This window comes from Pristiophorus japonicus, chromosome 11 (genome assembly GCF_044704955.1).
Source record: "Pristiophorus japonicus isolate sPriJap1 chromosome 11, sPriJap1.hap1, whole genome shotgun sequence".
Classification (NCBI taxonomy): Eukaryota; Metazoa; Chordata; class Chondrichthyes; family Pristiophoridae; genus Pristiophorus; species Pristiophorus japonicus.
Genome location: NC_091987.1, coordinates 207,750,272 through 207,775,130, shown reverse-complemented (window position 1 = coordinate 207,775,130; position 24,859 = coordinate 207,750,272). Strand labels below are relative to the sequence as shown.

At 41.8% G+C, this 24,859-nt stretch overlaps 1 protein-coding gene across 4 annotated transcripts in view; it reads right to left on the bottom strand.

Moving 5' to 3' along the window:
- The window catches only part of sik3 (SIK family kinase 3), a 391,943-nt gene that overhangs the window by 202,309 nt on the left and 164,775 nt on the right, over positions 1-24,859 (bottom strand). For all 4 annotated transcript variants that reach the window (XM_070894468.1, XM_070894470.1, XM_070894469.1 and 1 more), the window contains exons 2-3: positions 4,691-4,807; positions 1,890-1,953 (exon numbers count right to left, since the gene is read on the bottom strand). In XM_070894468.1, coding sequence (XP_070750569.1) covers positions 1,890-1,953; positions 4,691-4,807 — 181 coding nt within the window. The remainder of the gene's footprint in view (positions 1-1,889; positions 1,954-4,690; positions 4,808-24,859) is intronic.

Genomic DNA, 24,859 nt, shown 5'->3' with positions numbered 1-24,859 from the left:
AATGCGTTGGATGTGTGAAACTATTTTGGAATTAAGTTATGTGGTTGCAAATATGGTCTGCAGCACTCATTTCTCAGAAGCAATTTCTTCCTATTCTTGAACAAGGTAGCAAAGTATTCACATACTGAAAATTTTGAATGAGAATTGGAATCTAATGCTCATCCTTCAACCAAGCAAAATCGACTTGGCCCTTTGGACAACTTATTCTATCTACCTTGTCATTATTTCGCACCCCTCCCAAAATGGAGGGAGAGATTTCAACAAAGGAGAATGGTTACCTTGTTTATTAAAGAAACTTTGATGAATAGGTGAATCCTCCATAATATTTAAATATTTTTTCCTATCATGACATCTGGCTATAGCTTAGATTGAGCATATTCCTCCTCAGAGAAACTGTATTCTTTCAAATAACAAATCCAGTATTATCCTGTAGCCCCAGTACTGTCTGCAATGCTTCTATAGCTCCTGATGGAGATCATCACTGGCCTGCTCTCCCAATATTCATTTGCAACATTGAGGAATATTGTGGTTTCCAGCCAGATAGCTCCTGGCAACACTGCATACATATTTGTTGCATCAGTATTGGAGAACGAGTTTCATAGGTGCAATTACACAAATTTAAAATTCCATTGTATTAATGGCCAGGAAATAGGATAGTCAAAAGTGAGGACCTCCAGTACAGGTATTTCCTTCAGTGTTTTTGATTTGTGCATACTCTTACCTCATGTCAACTTCAATGGTAATATTGGTGTCGTCTTCAGCTAAGAATGACTTGGGCTAATGTTCCACTCTCAGGTACTTAAGTTTTCTTCCCATAGTAAAATTGGGAAGGCAATGATTTGTAATCCAATTATCAGACACTAGACAAGCTTCATCACAGGACAGGTCGTCCAAGCAGTTCATACAAGCTTTGTACCACAAATCAAGCAAAATAAGACAGACTAGGTACAATTGCAAAAAAAGGCTTTGCTCTGTCATGTCATGTTGCAAAGAACTAAATTATGAGAACATGAGGGTATACCCATCAGGAAAAGATGAACAGGCTGGGTCTCTTTTTTCTTGAAAAGAGAAAGTTCAGGGGTGATCTAATAGAGGTATTTAAAATTATGAAAGGTTTTGATACAAGTATATACAGAGAGAGTGTTTCCACTTGTGGGGAAGAACAAAACTAGAGGTCATCAATACAAGACAGTCACCAAGAAATCAAATAGGGAATTCAGAAGAAATTTCTTTATCCAGAGAGTGGTGAGAATGTGGAACTCGCTACCACAGGGAGTGGTTGAAGCAAATAGTATAGATGCATTTAAGGGGAGGCTAGATAAGCATATGAGGAAGAAGGGAATAGAGTGTTGTGCTGATAGATTTAGATGAGGAAAGACGGGAGGGGCCTCGAGTGGAGCATAAACACCGGCATGGACCGAATAGCCTGGTTCTGTGCTGCATATCCATGTAATCCTATATAATTTCCAGATATTATGCATGCTAAATCCAATAGTCTGTGCATGGAAAGCCTGACAAAGCTTTAGTACTGTGTTGAAAAATAAATAGAAAACAACAGAAAATAAGAAGGGCTGTTGGTAAATGCATCTTGTGAGTTTTTTCCTCTTTTCAAAGCTGTGACACAGTTGTCCAGAAAAATAATCAATAGCTGCTACAAACTATAATTAGCCAAAAAAGCTTTCAAAATACAAGAGTAATTTTGTTTTGTTCTTAAAGAAAATGGTTAATCTCATTTAATCACCAAGATAAAATATAATGATGAACTAGTTAATTCAACATGTCTGATTTAATGCAATTCCAAAGTAGCATAACACCAGATATGAAGCATGATCAGGTCTGTTTTAAAGTCCTAAGTTGATAGCATTCATTACAAATCAAAATATACTCACCAAATATCTCCCCACCACTTGCATACTCCGTCACCAAATAAATCATTCTTTCTGTCTCCATAACCTGTAACACAAGGATATAGTAGAAGCAGATGGGAATAATGTTCTAATGTACCAAATACTAACTTTTATAAAGACTGGCAAGTGATGGTATTTAAACATTTAGCATTCAATGGTCAAATTAAAAAGCAGACTCATCCAGATTTCATATTTATATAATCAACTAATTGATTTCCTGCGATGTTGTTCATTGACAAAAGGAAAATAAAAATTTGCCTCTCTACTCATGCAGCTATCTCTCTCCTTATCTACCACTCTCGAATTCTTTGTGACTCACTTTGCCCTGTTTGTCTTCGGACATTTTCTCCCTGTTCCTGGCTGAGGTCATTTCTACTGTTGTCTTTGTCTGTCTGTCTCTGAGCCTCACCCTTCGTCTCCCTCTTTCTGTAAATATGTCCGTTTCTTCAGTCTCCCTACCTTTGTACATCTCCAGCTCTGTGTATATATTACATAATGCTTTGCCCCGTATTTGCCTATCTGTATCACTTTTCCTCTGTCTGTCTTATTCTTTCTTTTTGTCTGTCTTTTTTTTAGTACAGCAACCAATCTATCTGCCTGTCGCACCCTTTATTCTTTGTTCTCGCTTATTTTTTCCTTTTTTTAAACCGTATAAATTTGCTTTGTTTCTTTTTTCTTTCTGACTTCTACTTTTCTTGTGTATCCTCTTCTAATTTTCTACTTAAATTCACTACCTGTTTAATTTTGCAGCTCTAACTCTGCAATCATGTTCAGCAGGATGGGGAGAGGGGATATGAGTTAATGTAAAGTCTGGGAGAGCAGCTAGGTGGAACGAGCCAGAACCTCAGCATCCCATCACGCTTACAGGGGAAGTGAGTTTTGGACCGAGAAGAGAAGAAAGCCTAAATGAGTTGGAACCTTAGTGCGTGTCAGTGCTTAGAGGGCAGATTCAGGTCAGAGAAGCTGAACAGCCCGACATCTCAGTCCTGCAGCTACGCTCAGAAGGGAGAGGAGGTCTGATGTAGGTAGAGGAAAAAGGCTGAGTGAGTCAGGATCTTGTTGTTGGGCCAAGCTAGAGAGAAGGGAAGATTTGGATTTGGCAGAGCGGAGAAACTGAGTGATTCAAGAACTGGTCACAGAAGAAAAATATTTTTTTTTTTTTAAATGGGAAGAATATTATTTAAAAAGAGAATTATTTTTCTGCGTTACCCATAGAAAAAGATTCCAAACACTATGAAATTCAATAATTCACATTTGTAACCCAATGGCAATGGTGTAGCGTTAGCCTAAAAATGTCAATGTTCCTTTTATGATGCCCTTCGCCTTAATTTAATACAAATAGTGAAGAGCAAGAACAGATAGGACAAAGACTGAAGCCAACAGTCTACACATAAAAAGCAATCAATGGCAGAATGCACGTCAAAACTGAAGTATTCACAACGTTGCAACTCAACTTTAGTGCAAACCACTAACAGCCCCAGTGACGTTTGACATCTGTTGCACAGACCATTACCTGTGGTTTGGAACATCAGCAGACAAGTGTCCTCATTCTACAATCTCCAGCCACCAATTTGTAGGAAATAATAAAAACCATTTCATCACAAGTGGCATGTTTTCAGATGATCCTCAGTACCATTTTAGTCCAAGGGCATAATAAATAAAACGACACAGGTGACAGTATATTCATTATTCTTTCAGAAATGCAAAAGACAGACCCATAACTTGGGAATATTACAGACGCAAGTTATGGAGCTTGAAGCACAATTGAAAGAACAGTAGAAATAAATGGTACAATATTTATGAGTTTGAGAGTTTTATTGGATGGCAAACATTCCAGCAAGCTTTCCATGATGTGAACCACTGTCTGTTATTCTACATGTAATTTCATGCTCAGTGAAAGTAAAAACACACTTTGAGACCCGAGAGAAAGTTACAAGGCAAGTCACTCATTCAAAGTTAAAACTGCATCAGAAAGTGAGACTTAAGAAGTTGAGAGTTACCTGAACTTCAAGATGTTGTCCTGCAGCACACACTTTCCTGGTCAGGAATGACTAACTATAATTGTCACACTCTTGTTATTGCTTACAGCCATTTTATGATCATTAAGCATTGTGACAGGTAACAGTTTTTTAAAATAATGATGTTAGGTTAGGGATTTGAAGGAAATTCCTTTTTTTTCTTCATCTAACTAGAACAGAGCACTTTAGTGAAAATACAGCACTGGCCTAAATTAAAACAGCATTCCAGATTGCATTTAATTTTACTCAACCCATACCAGAATTTTTTCTATCAAAACTGTAATCCATAAGCTGTTCTGGTTACTAAAGGAACATGAGAATGAAGACTTTTAAGGAAATTTTACATACTGGTGTTCTTTTACAATTAAATAAATAAAGGATTTGTAATATGAACAGAAAATGGCAGAAATACTCAGCAGGTCAGGCAGCATCTGTGGAGGGAGAAACAGATGACGAAAGGTCACTGGCCTGAAACGTTAACTCTGTTTCTCTCTCCAGAGATGCTGCCTGACCTGCCGAGTATTTCTGCCATTCTTTTGTTTCTATTTCAGATTTCCAGCACCGCAGTATTTTGGCTTTGTAAAAGGATTCTTAATGGTGGGCGTTTTAGTCACAATGTTCAACATGCAATGTTATTAACTGCCCTTAAAAGTAAAAATACCTCCGTAAAACAGGACAAATGGTGTACTTGATATTAGTGGTCTTCTAATGGAAACAAGAGATGAACATCAATCCTTATAAACAAGTTTAAGACAAGTATCTCACCTGGTACAACCTAATAATGTGGGGGTGCCGTAGCATTTTCATGATTTGAACTTCCCTGAAGATCTTCTTCAGGTTTTCTTCCTCTAGTTGTGTTTTATCTACTATCTTTATAGCAACCTGGAAGGCAGAAAATCTGAAGATTAGAAACTCAAAAGATTCTGTGCTATAATAACAGATAATCAAACCGTATTTTTAACATAACTTGCAAAAGCTGCAGCTGGTTAAAACATTATTGGTTTAGCATAGCCAGATCGCCAATAGTTCTCGCTATTCTCCCCCATCAGCATGGGCATCTGACCACAGTTTTTCCTCTGGCCATGAGTCTGCTCAAGGTCATAGGCACTTTCATAATTTCATGGATATTCGATAAAGTACAGACATAAAGCTGGTACTAACAGATCAGTCACTTCCACCACCACAAGAGATATCACCCCTGCCTTCCACCCTATCACAGGCCTTCCCTTTTGTTCTTTCCTCCCCTCCCCCTTTCAGTGTCGCTACACTTCCTCAAGAATCTGTTACATCTCAAACTTTTCCAGTTCTGACGAAGGGTCACAGACCCAAAACGTTAACTCTGTTTCTCTCCACAGATGCTGCCTGACCCACTGAGAGTTCCAGCATTTTCTGTTTTTATTACAAGAGAATTACAATACCAAGCAGATTACAAAAGGACTAAGACGAACTGATAATGTGGGTTAAGTGCTCACCATTGTTAAAAAGCTTTAATCCAAGACATCACCACTGACAGGCCAAAACTAATGGGTGCAGCACCTCCACACCTCTTCCCCAGAACATCATAATTTGTATGCGGGCCTTTTCTAAGGGGTATAATTAACATGCCTAACTTTTTATTTCACAAAGGTAATAATCAATAACAGATTGATGGCACATGTAGTAACAGATCTCCTGTGGCATTGCTCATCGCAAGTTAGAGGATACAATGTTTTATTACAATAGGGGGATTATCAACAAAATACGACAAGGAAACTATTAGAAAAAGTGCAACACTCAGAAGAAATGCACACTATATGCACAGCTTTGAATATATTACAGATACATAAAAGGGGTACAGTTTAAAAGTAAAGTATAGTTTAAAATCTACAAATAAAATATTTAACTCACCTTAGTTACTAATGTACTGATTATAATTTTAAAGTAAAACAGCCAAAACAAATTACCTTTAATATCAAAATTCAATGTCTCTATTACTAGGCTGACCTACTTCCAGGTCACGTTTGCTCAAACCAAGGAAAGAGTGCACTCGTACAATGAAATTGCTTCACTGTCGGAAAAATGGATATTACAGCAGTGCGCAAAATGTACTCGAGATCAAATGGCATTCATTGTAAAAAAAAAAACATTTGTATATCTTTAAAACCAGAGTTTAGAGGTCAGCAACCTACTTTAGATTTAAAGTACTTGGGGGGAGGTTTAGAGGAGAAACGAGGGGAAATTTTGTCATCCAGAGGATGGTGGGGGTCTGGAACTCACTGCCTGAGAGGGTAGTAGAGGCAAAAACCCTCACCACATTTAAAAAATACTTGGATGTGCACTTGAAGTGCCGTAACCTACAGGGCTACGGACCAAGAGCTGGAAAGTGGGATTAGGCTAGATAGTTCTTTGTCGGCTGGCCGATGGGCCGAAATGGCCTCCTTCCGTGCTGTAAATTTCTATGATACTATGAAATTCATATCAGAAATGATTTTATTTAAATACGCAAGAAGCCAATAATTTTTTGCAGTTATTATTCATCAGCTCCACAGAACCATACAAGTTTACAGAACAGAGGCCGCCATTTGGCCCATTATGTACGTGCCAGTGCTTTTGTGTTTATATGAATCTTTTTGCAGCAAAAACAACCATGCTACCATCATATTGAACACACTTCATCTTTCACCATATCAATCATAGCAACAAGTGCACACTGAAAATGTTCACCTTGCTCCACCTCAAGGACATGCAAAATAGGTAAATATATTCAACAACAACTTGTATTTATATAGCGCCTTTAACGTAGTGACACCTCCCAAGGAGGTTCACAGGAGGATTAACAAAAATTTACACCGAACCACACAGATATTAAGACAGGTGACCAAAAGCTTGGTAAAAGAGGTAGGTTTTAAGGAGCGTCTTAAATTGGAGAGAGAGGTTGCGAGGCAAAGAGGTTTACCTGAATATTAAGCAGTGAAAATGTTCAATCTGTGTACTCCCTTAGAGTAACTTTAAAGTTGATAATCATTGCTTTTTTTGAGAAAATTCACATTAAGTATTTTCACTTGGAATTTTCAAAATAAATTTAAAATTATTTTTAAAGACTATGGAGGAGTGAAGCATATTCTGGGCTCTTCAAGTATATATATGTTTAAATAATATCCTACCATAAATTATTTTCAAAACAGAATTACAGGATTTTTTATAAAGAGAAAATGTATGCTTATTTTCTGCACTGATATTAGTGCCAAGAAAAAAAAGAAAGACTTGGATTTATATAACACCTTTCACGCGCTTTACAGTCAATGAAGTACTTTTGGAGTGTAGTCACTGTTGTAATGTGGGAAAATTACTTACATTACCTACAAAAGGCCTAAATTGTTTTGCTGTATCTATCTATGGTTAAAAATACCATAATGCTACCTCTTTTAGGGTCATTTCAATACCATTTTTACTAGAAAATAGGACTATGCACTTACTTTGAAAAGTGTAAAATTATCAACCACAATGTTTTATTGGGCTCAAGTTTCGGCCTCAGTTGCTCCTATTTTTTTTGAGCAACTAGATTAGAATAGAGCATCTTAGAAATTGCAATTCTCGGCATTTAGTTTGTTCCAGTTCTAGTGAGTTATACCAGTTTCATTTTAGAACAGATTTTTTTTTCAAAAGGGGACGTGTCCAGCCACTTACACCTGTTTTGCAAGTTTAGGCAGCGAAAACTTACTCCAAACTAACTTAGAATGGAGTAAGTGTAGATTTTTGTACGCTCAGAAAAACCTTGCCTACACTTATAAATCAGGCATAGGGAACGAGAGATGGGAGGGGGGGGCGGTGAAGGGGGGTTTACAAACATTAAACACTTCACTTTTACAAATAAAGAGCCATCATCAATAATAAATGATAAATAAATCGATCAAAAAAAATTAAAAAATTAAAAATAATTTTAAAAAAATCAATCAATAACAAATTCTACTCACCTACTGCATCACAGAGAGCCCTCCAACAGCGTGCTGGGACGGGGGCCCCCAACAGTGTCTCTCTGGGAGAGGAGGGGGGAGGGAGAGGAGGGGGGGGAACGAGGGAAGGAGGGAGAGGAGGGGGGAGGGAGAGGAGGGGGAGGAGAGGGGAAAGAGGAGAGGAGGGGGAGGGGATGGATAGGAGTGGGAAGGGAGGGAGGGAGAGGAGGGGAGCAGAGGGGGAGGGAGGGGGGCCAACTGAACGGGAGGTGGCGGGGTGGGGGGGGGTAAGGAAGCTGAACTGGAGGGAGGCCAGAGTCCCAATCATCGCCTGGGGAGCCCATTCAGCCAGGGCTAGGGTTGGGCCCCTCCCACGCAGCCTCGGGGGCGAGGAGCTACTGCACACGCGCGCACACGTGCAGAGGTCCCGGCACTGTTTTCAGCGCCGGAACCTGGCTCTATCCCCGATCCCTTGTGCTTCGCCACGCCGAGCACGAAGACGTTCTGAGGAGACCGGAGAATCACAAGGTACGTTTTTGGCGTTCTTTTTATTCCAGAAAGTCGGCGCACCTTATGGAGATGTGCTATTTTTCCAGAGGACGGAAACTTGGGGCATTATTATTGGCCCTGAAATTCCGGTCGGAAGCTTCTTTCGGGTGAACGCCTCCAATCAGAGAATTTTAATGAATTTACCTGGTGGTCCGGGAGGAGCGTGGGATTCCGGTGGGGAGGCCTACTCTTCCCACGCGGCGAAGCGCGCTCCCCTCCTCCAGGTTCCCACGGAGAAGGTGCAGTCACGTGTGACTGCTCAGCCAATCAGATACAGTATTCCACAGCTTTTTTATTGATAGCAATGAGAATTCCGTATCTACAAGTTTTCATTGCTATTAATGAGAAAAAAACCAAACACACTAAACACAATAAAAAATAAAAAACACACCTCATAATTAAAATTATTTGAAATTAAAGGTAATAAATGTTTTCGAAAAAAATATATTTTTCCGATTTTTAAAAAAGTTCTGGAATTAGAGTTAAAAATAAACTTACTGTAGTGGGGAGGGTTTTTAAACAATAAAATGTGTGTTTTTAATTTAATTTAATTATGTTTTTGTATATTTTAAGACTCTTACGCCTGTAAAAGTAGGCTATGCGCCTGCTTTTATCAGGCGCAAGTGTTTTGAGGACATTTGCTGGGCAAGATATGGGTAAATCCCGCCATCTTGCCCGTGCAAATGTCCTCGCCCCCGAGATGCGTGCAATCGTTTGACAGATCGGAAAAGCCGGTTTTCAGCGCATGCACATTATGCGCTGAAAACCGGCTTTTGCGATGCCTTCCCGGGTCCGTACATACTCCGTACAGACCCAGGGAGGTCGGAATTCCAGGCCATTATACCTTCACTCCTAAAGTGGCGCCATCATTTGCAATAAACTTTTGCCAAATGTGCGTGTGTTTAGGAATGCAGAAAAATCTTGCATCATTTTCACTATGGTTTCATGCATTAAGTGGCACATTTTTGACATTTTGCATCATCATAACCTATGTTTGCAAAGAGAGGGCGATTTGGCAAACACAGAAACTGTCCCTTTAAGAAGTTAGAAATCTAACACACAAAGCATAAAACATATATTTTAAGTTTTAACAGGATTGGTGCCACCTATTACACACGAGAGCTCAATTTTCCACCCCAAGGTCTGCTAATGCGTGGAATTAAAAAAAAATCTGAAGCTCCATTAACAGTTCTGACAGAATGATGTGTAATCAATACACTTGGAGTGGCAGCTGTGGCTCAGTTAGTAGCATACCCACCTCCAAGTCAGAAAGTTGTGGGTTCAAGTCCCACTCCAGAGACTTGAGCACCAAAAAATCTAGGCTGACACTCCAGTACAGTACTGAGGGAGTGCTGCACTGTCAGAGGTTCCGTCTTTCGGGTGGACGTAAAAGATCTGATGGCACTATTTCAAAGAAGAGCAGGGGAGTTAGTCCCAGTGTCCTGGGCCAATATTTATCCCTCAACCAACATCACTAAAAAAAAAACATGATCTAGTCATTATCACGTTGCTGTTTGTGGGAGCTTGCTGTGCGCAAATTGGCTGCCGCGTTTCCTACATTACAACAGTGAGTATACTTTTTGTTTTAAAAAGTACTTCATTAGCTGTGAAACGCTTCGGGATGTCTGGTAGCCGTGAAAGGCACTACATAGATGCAAATCTTTCTTTTTGTCTGACCTCCCATTAGATGCTACCTTAAATCATGAGACACAATAGGACTAGAAACAAACTCACAGTTCCTAAGGTGATGTCATGTAGAAACAATGAGGTTGGTACTGGCAGCCTTGCATTACACAGGCCTTTAGAAAAACTCCCCATTTCCAATGACAAGGATTATGTCAATTCTTATGGAAACTTGTGTCCTTCGAGATCTACACTGGAAACAAGTTTCAAAGAAATATGCACCCCAGTAAAAGAAAAGTCACAAAGCTAGGTCAAACTAAAGGTAGCCTCGACTAACTTCAAGTCATAGACACTTTCACAATTTCATGGGTACTAAAAGTCCCTGAATGAAGAGAATTTCAACGTACACTGTTGGTAAAAAATTAAGTAGCTGGTATAGTTTTATAATGTCAGTGACCAGTGATTTAAGGAAAGTAAAGCAAATTACTTATTCAGCCATCTTCAACCCTCCTAATGTTAGTTTTATGAAAACTGAGGGTTGTTTTCCATTTTTGATGATTTCAGCAAGATGTACCAGTTAGATTTAGTGAAATATTGTACCGTGACATTCATGATTTAAGAAGGAATCCAAAATTGGCACAAAAAATGAATTAAAAATTTTTTTTTTTTTTTTTTTTTAAATACAACAAAAGTGTTAAAATAAAAGCTAATGAAGGCATGGGCCCGGAATTTGCAGTGGGTAATGACCACAAAACGGTCAGCGTTCGATGCGACTAACCCTTGAAGCTGACTGCAACTTTATTTGTGCATGCACTAAATCCCGAACACGGAAATCCTGAAGTTGCGGTCAGTCATTCATTGCTCCAACACGGGCTGTAATGTGGATTCCCCCCACCACCATAGCAGTCAGTGAAACTGATGAAAACTTGGGCTGTTCTACAGTAATATCGCTGTTAAATACCCCTTTAAATGTTATGCCTTGTTGGAATAGGTGTAACTGGAGTTTTAACAGCATATTGATTGGTAATCAAATGGGCAAATGGATGGCAGATGCAGTATAATGTGGATAAATGTGAGGTTATCCATTTTGGGGGCAAAAACACGAAGGCAGAATATTATCTGAATGGCGGCAGATTAGGAAAAGGTGAGGTGCAACGAGACCTGGGTGTCATGGTTCATCAGTCATTGAAAGTTGGCATGCAGGTACAGCAGGCGGTAAAGAAGGCAAATGAATGTTGGCCTTCATAGCTAGGGGATTTGAGCATCGGAGCAGGGAGGTCTTATTGCAGTTGTACAGCGCCTTAGTGAGGCCTCACCTGGAATATTGTGTTCAGTTTTGGTCTCCTAATCTGAGGAAGGACGTTCTTGCTATTGAGGGAGTGCAGCGAAGGTTCACCAGACTGATTCCCGGGATGGCAGGACTGGATCAACTGGCTCTTTATTCACTGGAGTTTAGAAGGATGAGAGGGGATCTCATAGAAACGTATAAGATTCTGATGGGACTGGACAGGTTAGATGCGGGAAGAATGTTCCCGATGTTGGGCAAGTCCAGAACCAGGGAATACAGTCTTAGGATAAGGGGTAGGCGATTTAGGACTGAGATGAGGAGAAACTTCTTCACTCAAAGAGTTGTTAACCTGTGGAATTCCCTGCTGCAGAGAGTTGTTGATGCTAGTTCATTGGATATATTCAAGAGGGAGTTAGATATGGCCCTTACGGCTTAGGGGATCAAGGGGTATGGAGAGAAAGCAGGAAAGGGGTACTGAGGGAATGATCAGCCATGATCTTATTGAATGGCGGTGCAGGCTCGAAGGGCCGGATGGCCTACTCCTGCACCTATTTTCTATGTTTCTATGTTTCTATGTTTTGGCCCTGAAAAATTCTTTATATTTTTGGAGTGTCAAATTTTTCCATTTGATAAAAATTACAATTTAATTATTTTAAAGTTTATTCATGATATTTCAGCTTCTATCTTATCCCCATGTGTGAGTCCCAATCTTTATTTCGCTCTTTGTAACATTTTTTTTTAAGTCCGGATAAAAGCAGCTTCTCATTTCCTGGTTTGCTGTCTGAGAGAATTTTGCAATGTGATTGGCTGCTTAGACAGCTTGTTGCCGGCACTGCAGCATTGCACTAGGAAGCCCCATGACAGAGCACTGAAATCCATTGAATATCAAAAAACAAAACTTTTCACCACAGGCTGCTTTCTTCAGGGCCAGCGGCAAACGCCTTTGCTTTGTCGTGACTATATATTACGGGCCATGGTGTTACCTTTGGGAGATGTCTGTATTATATTATAACATAAGTATACTTTTACATATACCCTATATAGAAGGGTTTTTAGAAATAACGAGTTCAGATGAAGGCAGTCTTTCCTTACTAAATTTCAAAAGAAGAAACCAGAGCCCAATTGCCTACAAGATACAGACAAGTTCCAATTCTGCAGCTGAGCAAGGTTGCAGAAACTTAATCCTAATCAAAATATGCATGTCAAAGATTAATAAATATGCAAGATTCAGGCAAGGTGTGAACATTTTCTCACGCTGTGATTCTATGCCCAGGATGCTCCAACATTTCTTTAATTGACTGACAGCTCATTATTTAGAGGCCTTAGGATTGGTATATATACTGCAGACTTTTCAATATTATTAGTTCAATTCAATTTCTGACTCCATGGACCACTTATGGCAATGTATTGTTACAGGTCTCCAAAATACTGTTTCAACCAAATGCCTTATTGTGTAACAAACTATGCAGTCTAATGAAGATATTTTAAACCCCTATCATTTACCTTTATTGTTTTTGAAGTACTTTTGCCATCGGTGTTTTGCTGTGTCTTACTGCTTCAATCGTAAATTGTAAATACAACTATTTGTTTTGCCTGAATTGTAATGGTCTGCTAGACTATCAGCCCAGACAACTGAATGTGATAGGCATCTCATCTCCAATGTGATGTGCTGTCATTAAGAAATAAATATCAGTCCCATGGCAAGCCATCCCACTCCAGGCATGTATAAAGTTGTAGGTTTCAGTTCAAGCAAGTCTGTGCACATAGGAAAACTGCCTTTTTGCTGTGCACACTGAAACATTTTGGGGAAAAGCCAAAAGTGTAACACCTGGTTTGTTTTAAAAGTAAATACAAACTATTGACCCACCAGGCCTCCTTCTCTTGAAACAAAGTTCTGGTTGTAGTTAGCAGAGACCGAGGTATATCAGCATGCTGACAAAAGACTAGGGGCTAGAAATTATTCAGCCTACTGCCGGGTTTTTCGCCAGTATTTTGTCGTTTTGGGCTGAAAACGGATCGGTGGGAAATTCATTGCAGTCTTCCGCTGGCGGTTTTGAAATACCGCTGGGAAGCGGACCGACGGTGTGCAATGCTGGGAAAACCGCTCCCGCCCGCGTTTGGTGGGAGCGGTGATCCATATTTTTCAACAAAAAAAAACACCCAGTCAGACCAGCCTTTCGATGGACGGTAGATATGAAATCTTGCAAAAAAGGGTAGTGAACATTTTTTTTTAATTCTTTCGCAGTGATTCAGTGGAAAAGGGTCCTCTGAATGTTTTCCGATGTTTTGATCAATTTCTAGCCCTAGGTTTCAACCATTCAAATACTTAAGTGTCAGCACATTCAAAAACAGTCTACCATCATTTTAGGCTTCCACAGACCAAGTTGAGTGATTCATGCACAACTCCCCACATCCCAACATGCTTGTTTCTCCATCCCTATGGACTGATTGCAATTTCTATAATTGTACAATTGCACATGAACCTTTAATGCTGATCGGTCAAGCCAGCAAGAAGTATGCTTCAATAAAGTAAGGTACCTCTAAATTGGCTAATACTCTACCGTGTAGCTATTTAGGCTGTCAAGTACTTATTCCAGTTAAAAATACATATCAACATTAATGCTTCTTTTCTATTTTTGCTGAAGGATCCCAGAAGTAGACACATTCTCCTTAAAGTTCATCAACTGAAATCCACCAAATTTGCTGATGGTACTCATCTTTATCGTGTACGTCAGTTAAAAATTACTCACGACTGTCATACTGTTGTGTGTTAGAGGACAGGTTAGCGTATCACAAAGATAACTGGCTGAGCTCCAGATTTTAATAAAGCTTCAATCAAAACTTAAAGTATAGATGATGATGAGTCACGGAATAGTCATATCCCACAAGACAGCTGGCCTGCCACCTCTCGAGTTTGACTCAGTGCCAAACTTCAAGTATAGACTATATCCCAATCTCATCATCCATTCTGTTTACATTACATGTGATGTAAATGAATAAAATGATAATTAGATATAAAATTGTTATATTTGCTCTGTAATGCTGCTCAGACTGCAGAGTGATTCTCAAAGTACCATTCCACAATATTATGCTAAGGAGCATAAAATAAGAATATTTTAATGAGATGCTACTATCACTTGATATAGCACAAGTTACTCATAGACATGCTTATTGCAAAAAAAAGTTTGCAGCCAACAGTTACAACTTTTCTTAGACAATACAATCTCATTATAATACTATTAGTAAGGCAGCCAAATACCACTTTACAAAATGCACAAGAAAGCAGATTTTGAAACATAATCATCAGAAATGAAAAATGTTACTCAGGATCACGTTGGGGGAGAAATCCGCATTGTTTGCACCTCCCATTAGTGCAAGCAACCTCTCGTTCAGGGCACGGGGCCACTAACAACTCCCGCAAAATTCCCGGGAGTTACCAACTGGTAGCGCCCCGGCCATTGCACAGGTGATGACATAGTCATCACTGTGCGCAGCGACCCGTTTTTGCCCCGGAACGAAAATTCGGTAGCCCCATGAGGTTGCTAAAGGGGAGGTGCTACGCCGCCATTTTTTTTAAAATGGCCAACTTACCGGTCACGGCCATGCCCTCTTGAAATCGCGGGGTCCGTGCTGCGATGTTGCAGCCCGGCACTCCGCTTCTGTGCCAGGCTGCTGCCACGGCACCCCGCTCCCCAGTAGCCGGACATCCCGCCTACAGTCCTATGGAGTACGCTTCAATTCCGAGAACAATAAGGGCCCCTTCTCCCCGATGCAGAGTTCGCAGCGTACCTTCCACTTTATAGGACGGGGAGGGCCCTGTGCTCCCGCCAGCGCTACGCGTCTCTCCGCGTAACACTGGAAAATTCTTGTGGTTAGCTCCCACCCCCGACAGGTCGTGGAGCTAGGAAGTAAGTGTTTAAGAAAACTCTCCTGGAAGGGGTCAATGAGAAAATAAGCATGTCCAGTGCAGCAATGAGCCATTAAGATCTAGAGTGCTCAGTGTTCTATTTATTATATCATCCCAGGCAGCCTGCAATTGGCACTTGTGCCCCAGGACAGTGACGGTGCATCTAAAGTTTCTGCTTCTGATTAGTGCTGGGCGCCTCTGGCAGGAAAGTGGAGTGCTACTTCCTCTCAGGGCGGTAAGCCCAATTTAGCTGCCAGAGCAGGACTTCCGCCTCGCAGCTAGTTCCGCCCCTAAACTGGGCGGTACCGAATTTTGCCCACCATAAGTCAACGGACTGAACTTCAAAATAATTAAACAAAGTTGAAGTTTGTATATATGCGTGTGAAGTAATACCTAGATGCTGAGGGGTACAATATTGTATACTGAGCTGATGTTTAGAGTATATCAGGAGCGTACAACAAATTTGGCATTGTAAATTAAGCAATTTTGCAGAGCTAACAAGCAAAGCAGACTAGCTCTTTCCAGCATGGCCCACATCGGGAGCTAATTCCACTCACAATGTCGTCCAGATTACATCATCGATTCAACGCCAAAAAGCACGATACTCAATATCCTTTTAGTTGTCAGCAAAATTATTTTCCCTTTTCTTTTAGTTGGAAGCTGAAAAAGGGTTAACATGATCAGGAGGACAGAACTATCTCAAAGATGCGGTACTGCAAACTCTGTTACTAATTTATTTAAAGGAAAAATGCACTGCAACCAATTCGGAAATAATGCATGTGAGCATGTATCATACGCCAATACAAGAGGCACTGGGAACTCAAATAAAATGTGAAGACATTGAAATCAGTTAAACATACAATACCTACAGATCATGACCATTTTTGTGGCTACAAATTAAACCTTTACCCGACATTTTCTGCCTGAATCAAAATGGTCGGGTTTATTGTCTCTAAGTTGGCAAGTTGCGTATCTTCATTAACACAGCCACAGAAAAATCTGAATTGTTGGTGAACCACTGTGTCTAGCTCCATGGATGATCGGTTCCTGCACTTGTCCATGATAGCTGGAGACTCTCTGGTTAGCTTCAGTTAATTGTTATAGTGAGAAAATAAATCAAATTAATTTTAAACCTCACTGCAGGCACATCCTATAGGGCTACTAAGAACCATTTACATACATTGTTATTTTATGTTATTCTTCCCTCTATCCAACTGAATTATTTTAACATTTTGGGGATCTCTGTGGCTACCATTGAGGGACAATGGGATGAACAGAAATCCAAGATGTGTCTCAAAAAATAAGGCTGCTGAGAGATTATAATGTCTTTTGAATGGTATTGTAAACCTTAGAGTCTGAAATAAAACTGTATCCTAATCCAAATTCCTAAAAACTAAATACAGTTATAGATGTCCCCATCCAAAAGTGACTAAGGCCTTTCCTGCACTACAAGGGCCACTGTTTTGCAGTCATGGTGACACTTTATTTTTCTTTGTCGTTTTCTCCTGTGCAGCTTCAACATAACGTCTGTAAAGTAGATCAGCCTTGGTGAATGCCATTCTGCCACCTCATGTAGCAAACTGCTCCCAGGAATCCCAGTTGATATCATGGTCCCTTTTTAACATGTCCTTACATTGTTTGAACAGTCCTGTGTGAAATATTTTGCTCTCTTTCAGTTAGCAGTAGGAGACAATCTTACGCAGTCTGTCATCAGATATCCTCAAGAAATGCCATGGTCATGTCAGCTGAACCTTGATCAGCATGGTCTCGAAATGTGCCAAGCTAACATGAGCCAAGCTTCAGAGTTTGGGATCTTGCCATCTGATGTTCACTATGGTGCAGAGGTTGTGGAGGTGGAAGATTTCAAGGTCTTTTAAAAATAACTAACCAGGTCCACAAAGGCTTGTGCGCATGTGATAAAGATTTTGCCCTACACTTTGCAGAGTACATCCACTATGTAAACTGGCCTATAATTTTCACAGGAAAATGGCTCATTTTTTTTTAGTAAATACGCCAAGTTCACTGGTGGCGGTAATTTAAAAACATAACTAATGTTAGTATAGAAGCAACAATACAGGCCACAACTATATTTCATCTACATTATTACATATTCACCTCAATGCTGAAGTGCAATGTCATGTCACTGATAGCTGCTTCTGACCCAAAGAAACAAGAATTAATAATGACCCATCCTTCCATCTACTCTCCTCTTTTCTCCTTGGACAATGGAGCCACTTACAGCAGAAAACGGCCAATTCAGAGCTTTACAAGATCAGAGTACAAGATTACAACACATGTAGATGCCATCCCCTTTATAACCCCATTTCAGGGATGGAGTGATGTCAGCTGCCATTTCCATAACATCAGAGTATTGTCCATGATGCTTCCATATGACATAACCCGGACATGCAGCCTGCAGTCCTAGAGCAGTAAGGGCATCCAAAAGGTTCTCACAACTCACCAACAATGGAGTCATTCAATCTTTCAGTGCCCTTCAAGAAGAAGTTCAACTCCACCAGAACACTTTTCGTTATAACTTTCCTAACTGACTGGATTAACTGTGCCAGAGTCATAGGGTTACTCACAGCCACAGGAAGCTTCTTCCTTAACCAAAAAAGAAATGGCAAAACTAATGCCTTGGTTATATGACATCTTTTTATATGTGTCCGTAAAATATAAACACAGGGCTTGGAGTAAAGCTTCTAAATGATGACTGAAACTCTACTTGTGATGCTGCTACTTGAACCCCTGCTTAATCTTGCTTCTAACTGAGTCACTAACCCGAGTTCCAATGTTATCACCTCTCACTGCTCATAGTTATAGAAGCAAAGACAGAAAGTTTAAAAACAGAAGTGCAAGAAAACGAAAGAGAAAAATAAAGCAAGAGCGAGGTGGGGACAGAAATGAAGTCGAGAGCAATTTTAGGCAGTGTATCATCGGCATTGGGGCAAAGCAGTTTCTGTTTTGTTTAGTGTAAAAGCACGCTAAATCAGATTCACTGGTTGCAGCACATGTATTGGATCCACTATTCCAAAAGGCTGAACACTACTGCTGTACACCATGAATATATGTCAACATATTGTAACCAAAAAAAGTTTTAAAAAATGAATTAGAAGCAACGAAGTGCAACAATTAGCTCTTTTATAATGTTTAACTGAAATGAATGTTCACCGCTTTAAAAACCTAGAAATTGGCCTGCTTAGCGCCTCCCACTATCACCTCCAGGAGGCGATAACGGGGCACCAACGACTTACCATCCGGCCCGGCGAGAAGATCGAATCCCGCCACATTCGACGGGAGGTTTGCGGTGGCGGTACGAAAATCGTGACGTCATAGGCGTGCGCATCGATCTGGTAGTATCCCGGACCCAAACTTGGGTTCCAGCCTCTGCAGCATCGCAGGACGAAAACACCAGCAGCTGTAGGAGGTGGCCATCGGGAGGCCGGGCGCTTCGGGGGCGATACTTAAAAGCGTGGCCAAGGTAAGTTAAAAAAAATTGAATCCTCTGTTTGAGTTTTTTTTCCTCGTTTGTTGCCCGATCAGCCCTGCGCCTTGCCGCAGTGCATCGGGCTGACCAGGCCAGGTCTCAGCTCAGATGCCGTCAAGAGCCTGCAGCGATGGACGTTCCCTTCATAGAAGCTGCTGAAACCCTCATCCATGCCTTTGTTACCTCTAGACTTGACTACTCCAACTCACTTCTAGTCGGCCTCCCACATTTCACACTAAACTTGAGGTCATCCAAAACTCAGCAGCCCATGTACTAACTCGCACCAAGTCAAGATCGCCCATCATCCCTGTGCTTTATGACCTATATTGGCTCTCAGTTAAACAACGCCTCAATTTCAAAATTCTCATTCTTGTTTACAAATCACTCCATGGCTTTGCCCCTCCTTATCTCTAATCTTTTTCAGCCTCGCAACCCCACAAGATGTCTGCACTCCTCAAATTCTGGCCTCTTGAACATCCTTCATGATAACTGCTCAACCATCGGTGGACATGCCTTCAGCTGCCTAGGCCCTAAGCTCTGAAACTCCCTCCCTAAATCTCACCGCCTCTCTTTCCTTCTTTAACACACTTCTTAAAACCTACCTCTTTAAACAAGCTTTTAGTCATCTGCCTTAATTTCTTCTTTTGTGGCTCAGTCTCAAATTTATGTGTTTTGTCTTGCAACATGGCTGTGAAGCACCTTGGGATGTTTTACTATGTTAAAGACCTATATAAATAAAAGTTATTATTTAAGGGAGGGAAGGAGCCTGCCAATGCGGCAGCGCTGCACAAGTACAGCCCCGCCTGCTGCCCCTTGTACTCCAGGAAGGAAGTGGAGTGCTTGATTTTGCATTCCATTTCCTTCCTGGAACGCAAATGCCGAATTTTTCAAACTTTTAAAAGCTAGTGCCCCAAACGGGACGCTCCCGAATTTCTCCCCCTATGACTTTAAAACCACTTCAAGATTTTGTATCCAAGGTTTATGCAGTGACTCACTCCCTGAACTATGAAATGCTGTCACAGAAGACTGTCAGAATACTCCACTGAGTATTTATATTTTTAATAAATATCATTTTTTTTTGAACAACTGCTATTCTTTTGTTTCATTGAGAAAGAAAAGAATGATTATATTGATGGGTGAGTGATGATGACTCTAAGTAGCAGCATAGCAACTACTACAGATTAGTGAGAGATGGCTCCTACTCTCTCCGCCTACATCTGTCATTCAAAACAACAAAACTGCTTAAGTTCAAAGGGTCAGAAGCTATGATTTATTAATTCTGACCTGTTACCGATCAAAATGGGTCATATTGCCCTATTAAATTATCTTTCAATCACTAAATCATCTAAAAACTTTTAAATGTTAACATAATTTTCTTCATTTATTTTATTTCAGTATCTTTTGACATTTCATATAGATTCACATCCTCACTTCTGCATTAGAAATGTGTAATAATCCAACCCAGCCCACTCTAATGCAATTATAAAGCAATCCACAATATGGTTGCACTGTCCTAAGATTATTCACTATGCTTGGAAGATGCTCTGCGACTGACGTACAACAGCTCATTTATCATGATATAATTACATAAAGTGCCAATAAAGAATATTGTCACACTGCGGCTGACAAGATTTTAATGTCATTTGTTTTGGCATTGAGATCATAAACTTTCACCTCTTTTAGGATCACATTTTTTTTTCTTATTTGCTCCATTATTTTAGCTATTATTTGAATATTTGAAATTAATAGTATGAAAATATTCCTGCTTCAAGCTTCAGTGTTAATGGCTTGGAGAATACAAGAATAAACGGGAAAGGCAAAGCAAAAGTGCAGACTCTTGATGTTAAAAAATGCTGGTTAGCTTGATTCGGTAACACTCATCACTGAATCAGGAGGTTGTAGGTTTCTGCTCTACTCCAGGATCTCAGCGGCTAATCAAGGTTGACAGTCAAGTGAAATATTGTGTGAATGCTTGGAGATGATTGCCTTTGGATTTGGATATTAAATCAAGGCTCTTCCTACTAGCTCAGGTGGATGCAAGAGATCACATGCACTATTCGAAGAACTCCTGATGCCCTAATTAACATTCCTCCCTCACACACATCAACAGTTGACTACCTGGTCATTCATTCAATTGCTGTTTGTGGCATTGATTGCCGTATTTGCCTACAAAACTGTAAGTGCACTTTAAAAGTAATTAATTGTTTAATACATTGGGATGTCCTTAGAATACAAAAGATGTTATATAAAAGTGAATCTTTTGTCTTTTTCTCTTTCACTGCTCTGGCCTATATTCCTTTCTCAAGAAATATTACCAAAAACAGATTATGGAGGAATTCCCTCACGTTTTTATAAATGAAATATTAGAGAAGACCATACTGGAGGGTGGGTCTCTGCTAATAAGGGGGCCGGAAGTCATGACCAGCTGGTGGGGCAGGACTAGTCATCCATGGTGCTCTCCAACAGTTTATAATGTAGCCTCAAAGGATGGCTGTGTCAGGCTAGGATGTTCCACATATTGAGGTGATCCAGCAGCCTGTTAGGAGAGGTAGCAAAAGGAGAGGTAGCAAAAAAAGAGCAGCAGACGAGTTGTGGTATTAGAGGACTCGATTCTTCAGTTTACAGATAGAATTCTATGTAAACCAGACCCAGAAAAACAAATGGCGCGTTGCCTCCCAAGGGCATGGGCTGAGAATCTAACGTCCGAGATTGATAAAATGCCAGAGGAAATAGGAGGAACCAAATGTCATCGTGTGGAAACCAACAACATAGGTAGAAATAGTCCAGAAGCTCTTCATGCCAAATTTAAGGCATCATGAAGAAAGCTGAATGAAAGAATCTCAAGGGGAGTATTTTCTGAAATACTACCTGTACCACACACTACTGATGTGAGACAGAAGGTAATTATTGTGTTCCTAATACAGATCAGGCTGCACACAGGGAGGTTAAAGTAACAGTGACCTCAGTCTTTAATAAGACACTCGAGTGAGGAACAGGCCTTAGGGGCCAGCTTATATACAGTGCTCTGTATACTTCAGGGGATGAGCTCCCTGGTGACGGAACATGGGAGTGCATGCTTTACAGATACACAACATCACTCCCCCTCCCAAAGTCAAAGTGAAAACTATTTACAAGGTGAGGCGGTCGGGAGCCTTTCTTTCCCTGGTGGACCGCCTCGGTACAAATGTCTGTTCTGGTATGTTGGCTGTGCCCTCGCTGGGCTGGCGTGTTGTTGGCCCTGCAGGGCTGCTAGGTGAGCCTGGTCTTGCTGGGCTATAGGAAGTGATGGGTTCAATTTCCTGGTCCGGCGTGGTGTCGTTGATCCTTTGGATGTGTGTTGTGGGCTCGAAAAAGGTGGTGTCTGCTGTGGGTTGTTCAGGGCAGTCTGTGAACCGCAGCCTCGTTTGGTCCAGGTGCTTTCTGCAAATTTGTCCATTGTCTAGTTTGACTACAAACACCCTATTCCCTTCTTTAGCTATCACCGTGCCCGCGATCCACTTGGGACCATGTCCATAGTTTAGCACATAACACAGGGTCATTCAGATAAATTTCCTGTGACACAGTGGCGCGACTATCATTTACATTTTGTTCTCTACCTGATCATACAGGTTGGGGTGAACCAGCGAGTGTCTGGTTTTAAGTGTCCTTTTCATGAGTAGCTCAGCCAGGGGCACCCCGTGAGCGAGTGGGGTCTCATGCGGTTGCTGAGCAGTACTCAGGACAGGCGGGCTTGGAGTGAACCTTCTGTGACTTGTTTAAGGCTCTGTTTGATGGTTTGTATTGCCCGTTCTGCCTGCCCATTGGAGGCTGGTTTAAACGGGGTCGAGGTGACATGTTTGATCCCATTGCAGGTCATGAATTCTTTCAATTCGGCACTGGTGAAACATGACCCGTTGTCACTGACCAGTATGTCAGGCAGGCCGTGGGTGGCAAACATGGCCCTCAGGCTTTCAATGGTGGCGGTGGCGGTGCTTCCCGACATTATTTCACATTCAATCCATTTTGATAAAGCATCCACCACCACCAGGAACATTTTACCGAGAAACGGGCCCGCATAGTCGACATGGATCCTTGACCATGGTCTGGAGGGCTAGGACCACAAACTTAGTGGTGTCTCTCTGGGCACGTTGCTCAACTGAGCACACACGCTGCATTGCCGTGCACAGGACTCTAAGTCAGAGTCGATACCGGGCCACCACACGTGGGATCTGGCTATCGCTTTCATCATTACTATACCCGGGTGTGTGCTGTGGAGATCCGAGATAAACGTCTCCCTACCCTTTTTTGGGAGCACTACGCGGTTACCCCACAACAGGCAGTCTGCCTGAATGGACAGCTCGTCCTTTCGCCGCTGGAACGGCTTGATTGGCTCTTGCATTTCAACGGGGATGCTGGCCCAGCTCCCATGCAGTACAGTTTTTGACTAGGGACAGCAGAGGATCTTGGCTGGTCCAAGTCCTAATCTGGCGGGCCGTGACAGGTGATTTATCATTTTCAAACGCTTCCATGACCATCAACAAGTCTGCGGGCTGCGTCACCATCAACAAGTTTGCAGGCTGCGCCATTTCCACCCCCGTGGTGGGCAATGGTAGGCGACTGAGAGCATCCGCACAGTTCTCGGTGCCTGGCCTGTGACGGAAGGTATAGTTATACGCTGATAGCGCGAGTGCCCACCTTTGTATGCGGGCTGAGGCATTAGTATTTATCCCCTTGTTTTCAGCGAACAGGGATGTTAGGGGCTTGTGATCGGTTTCCAGCTCAAATTTGAGGCCAAACAGGTACTGATGCATTTTCTTTACCCCGAACACACACACGCTAATGCCTCTTTCTCAATCATGCTGTAGGCTCTCTCGGCCTTAGACAAGCTCCTGGAAGCATAGGCGACAGGTTGCAACTTCCCCGCAACGTTAGCTTGTTGTAATACACACCCGACTCCTTACGAAGATGCGTCACATGCTAGCACAAGTCTTTTACACGGGTTATACAATACAAGCAGCTTGTTGGAGCATAAAATGTTTCTGGCTTTCTCAAAAGCAATTACTTGGTTTTTTTCCCCATACCTTGTTCTCACCTTTGCGCAATAACAAATGTAGGGGCTCTAAAAGGGTGCTCAACACCGGTAGGAAGTTACCAAAATAGTTGAGGAGTTCCAGGAACGGCCACAGCTCCGTGACATTCTGTGACCTGGGCATGTTCCTGATGGCCTTTGTCTTGGCATCTGTGGGCCGAATGCCATTCACCGCAATCTTTCTTCCCAAAAACTCCACTTCTGTTGCCATGAGATGCATTTCGACCTCTTCAGCAGCAGCCCTACGTGATCCAGTCACTGGAGGACCTCCTCCAGGTTTTGTCGGTGCTCGGCGGTATCCCAACCTGTGACCAATATGTCGTCCTGAAAGACCACCGTGTGTGGTACCGACTTGAGTAGGCTCTCCATGTTTCTTTGGAAGATCGCTGCAGCCGACCAAATTCCAAACAGGCATCTGTTGTAGATGAACAGTCCCTCGTGCATGTTGATGCAGTTGAGGCCCTTTGAAGACTCCTCCAGCTCCTGCGTCATGTAGGCCAAAGTCAGGTCGAGCTTGGTGAACGTCTTGCCTCCTGCCAGCGTCACAAATAGGTCGTCTGCCTTAGGTAGCGGGTATTGGTCCTGTAGCGAAAAACGATTAATAGTTACTTTATAATCACCGCAAATCATGACTCTGCCATTTTTGAGCACTGGAACAATTGGGCTGGCCCACTCGCTGAATTCCACTGGGGAGATGATGCCCTCGCGTTGCAGTCTGTCCAGCTCGATTTCCACTCTCTCCCTCATCATGTGAGGTACCGCTCGTGTCTTGTGGTGAATGGGCCATGCCTCTGGGACCAAGTGGATCCGCACCTTCGCCCCTGAAAAGTTTCCAACTGACTCAAAAAGGGAAGGAAATTTGTTAAGAACTTGGGTACATGAGGCCTCATCGACATGTGATAGCACTCGGATGTCATTCCAGTTCCAGCAGACTTTGCCTAGCCAGCTCCTTCCAAGCAGTGTGGGGCCATCGCCCGGGACAATCCAGAGTGGCAGTTCATGCATCGTGCCCTCGTAGATGACCTTGACAATGACGCTGCCCAGGACAGTGATGAGCTCTTTGGTGTACCTTCTCAGTTT